Source organism: Sinocyclocheilus anshuiensis, unplaced genomic scaffold (genome assembly GCF_001515605.1).
Source record: "Sinocyclocheilus anshuiensis isolate Anshui unplaced genomic scaffold, SAMN03320099.WGS_v1.1 scaffold763, whole genome shotgun sequence".
In the NCBI taxonomy this organism is placed as follows: domain Eukaryota; kingdom Metazoa; phylum Chordata; class Actinopteri; order Cypriniformes; family Cyprinidae; genus Sinocyclocheilus; species Sinocyclocheilus anshuiensis.
Window position 1 is genome coordinate 323,442 of NW_015548255.1, and position 1,791 is coordinate 325,232.

At 36.7% G+C, this 1,791-nt stretch overlaps 1 protein-coding gene across 1 annotated transcript in view; it reads left to right on the plus strand.

Moving 5' to 3' along the window:
• Nucleotides 1-1,791, plus strand: part of LOC107655434 (RING finger protein 122-like) — a 9,538-nt gene that overhangs the window by 5,657 nt on the left and 2,090 nt on the right. The window contains exons 2-3 of the mRNA XM_016442922.1: nt 1,140-1,288; nt 1,673-1,715. Coding sequence (XP_016298408.1) covers nt 1,140-1,288; nt 1,673-1,715 — 192 coding nt within the window. The remainder of the gene's footprint in view (nt 1-1,139; nt 1,289-1,672; nt 1,716-1,791) is intronic.

Sequence of the window (1,791 nt, forward strand, 5' to 3'; positions counted from 1 at the left end):
GATATTGCAGTGATCTACGGCTCTGTGTATTAAATGCCGCTCCATCTGAAAGCACGTGATGGAGATTTACTGTTCACAGAACCGGCTTTACTGACGAGATGCGCCTGACAATCACATGTGATTTATCGTGCAGCCCTAAGTTTGTTTGTTGATCACAAAGTACAAAATAGATGAGGAACACTAAGCCAGGTGTATTCAAAGCGCCGCCATTACTGTCTAGAGTGCGTGGAATGGTGCGCTGTGATTGGTTGTTACTGTTTACAGGGCGTGGAATGGTGCGCTGTGATTGGTTGTTACTGTTTACAGGGCGTGGAATGGTGCGCTGTGATTGGTTGTTACTGTTTACAGGGCGTGGAATGGTGCGCTGTGATTGGATGAGCGGATATTCTGCAGAGAAGGGAGACTGGCGTTTGTCGCGGTTTGGAAAGAAATGGAGAAAACATGACAGAATAACTCGGCGGATATCGCATTTTGCGTAAAATTAAAAATGGACTTTTCAATATCGACCAGATACAATACTGATTTTGGCAGAAAATTGTCTAAATAATATTAATTCAGTGCTCTGGAAATTCTCCCATGTGTTTACTCTAAATTTTACCCTCCTAACTTTTATGAGATACATAACCTATAGGTGCAATCTATAACTGTACAGTAAATAATGAACTTTAAAACAAAAGCTATTGCACTTATCTGTTGAACACATCACCCAACACCACTGTGACATCTCTTGTTTTTCAGTTTTAAAAGATGTATTACAGTGAAAAGCATGCTGCTCAGCGAGGTCCAACAATGAGAGCAGTGTTACATGGAGTTGAGAAACACAAGGACAGTCTGCAGGCTCACAGTATGCAATATGCATGCAGGGGCCACTGAGAAGAGTACACATGAGAATCACAGTGATGTGTGTTGTCTTTCAAGGGTCTGAAAGAAAGAAATATACGACCCACTCACAAAACAGATTCATGATGTATGAGTGATAATCAATGTCTATGCTTTTATTACATTTCAATTGTGTATTCATTTTACTGATTAAAACAAGGATGAGCAAAAATAAATGCTAAACAGTAATGAGCTCCCATGACTCCCACCACTAACAAATATTTTTGACCAAAATCGTGGTTTTATTTGTTCTCTTGCAGCATGCCTATGTGACGCAGATTACAGACAAGTTCTGCAAAATGACCACAGACATCACCGGCCGTCTTCCACTCAATGTCTATGTCATCATTCTTGGGATAGGCCTCTTCATTTTCATGTTGAGCATGATCTTCTGTTGCTACCTGTTCAGGTATCTTAAACTATATAGCAGTTCGTAGTTTCTACAGTGAAAGCGCTGTGGATATTTTCACAAAATGAAGATAAACAGCTGTATTAAACGTCACATGGCAAGTGTATTTATGTAGTTTTTTATTTCATAGACAATGGTAATTCATTGTCCTTTCCATAGGCATAATAAAGAAAAAATATATATAATAAAAGTTCATTTCAAATTATGAAAAAGGAAAAAACAGAAGTAAAAATTGAAATTTAAAATTAAGGAAAATAAATACATGTAATAAGTTGAATGCATTAATACAGTGCAACCAGTAAAGTACAGTACATCAAACTGCTGTAAAGAATGTGCGGGCAAACAAATTTTTTTAACGTATGCTACATTTTTTATATTTCACAGATTGAGGCGACAGGGCACACAAGAACAATATGGATATAATGAGGTGATTTATTTATCATTTTTAAAAAATGTATTTGTTTTATATATATATATATATATATATATATATACACACACAC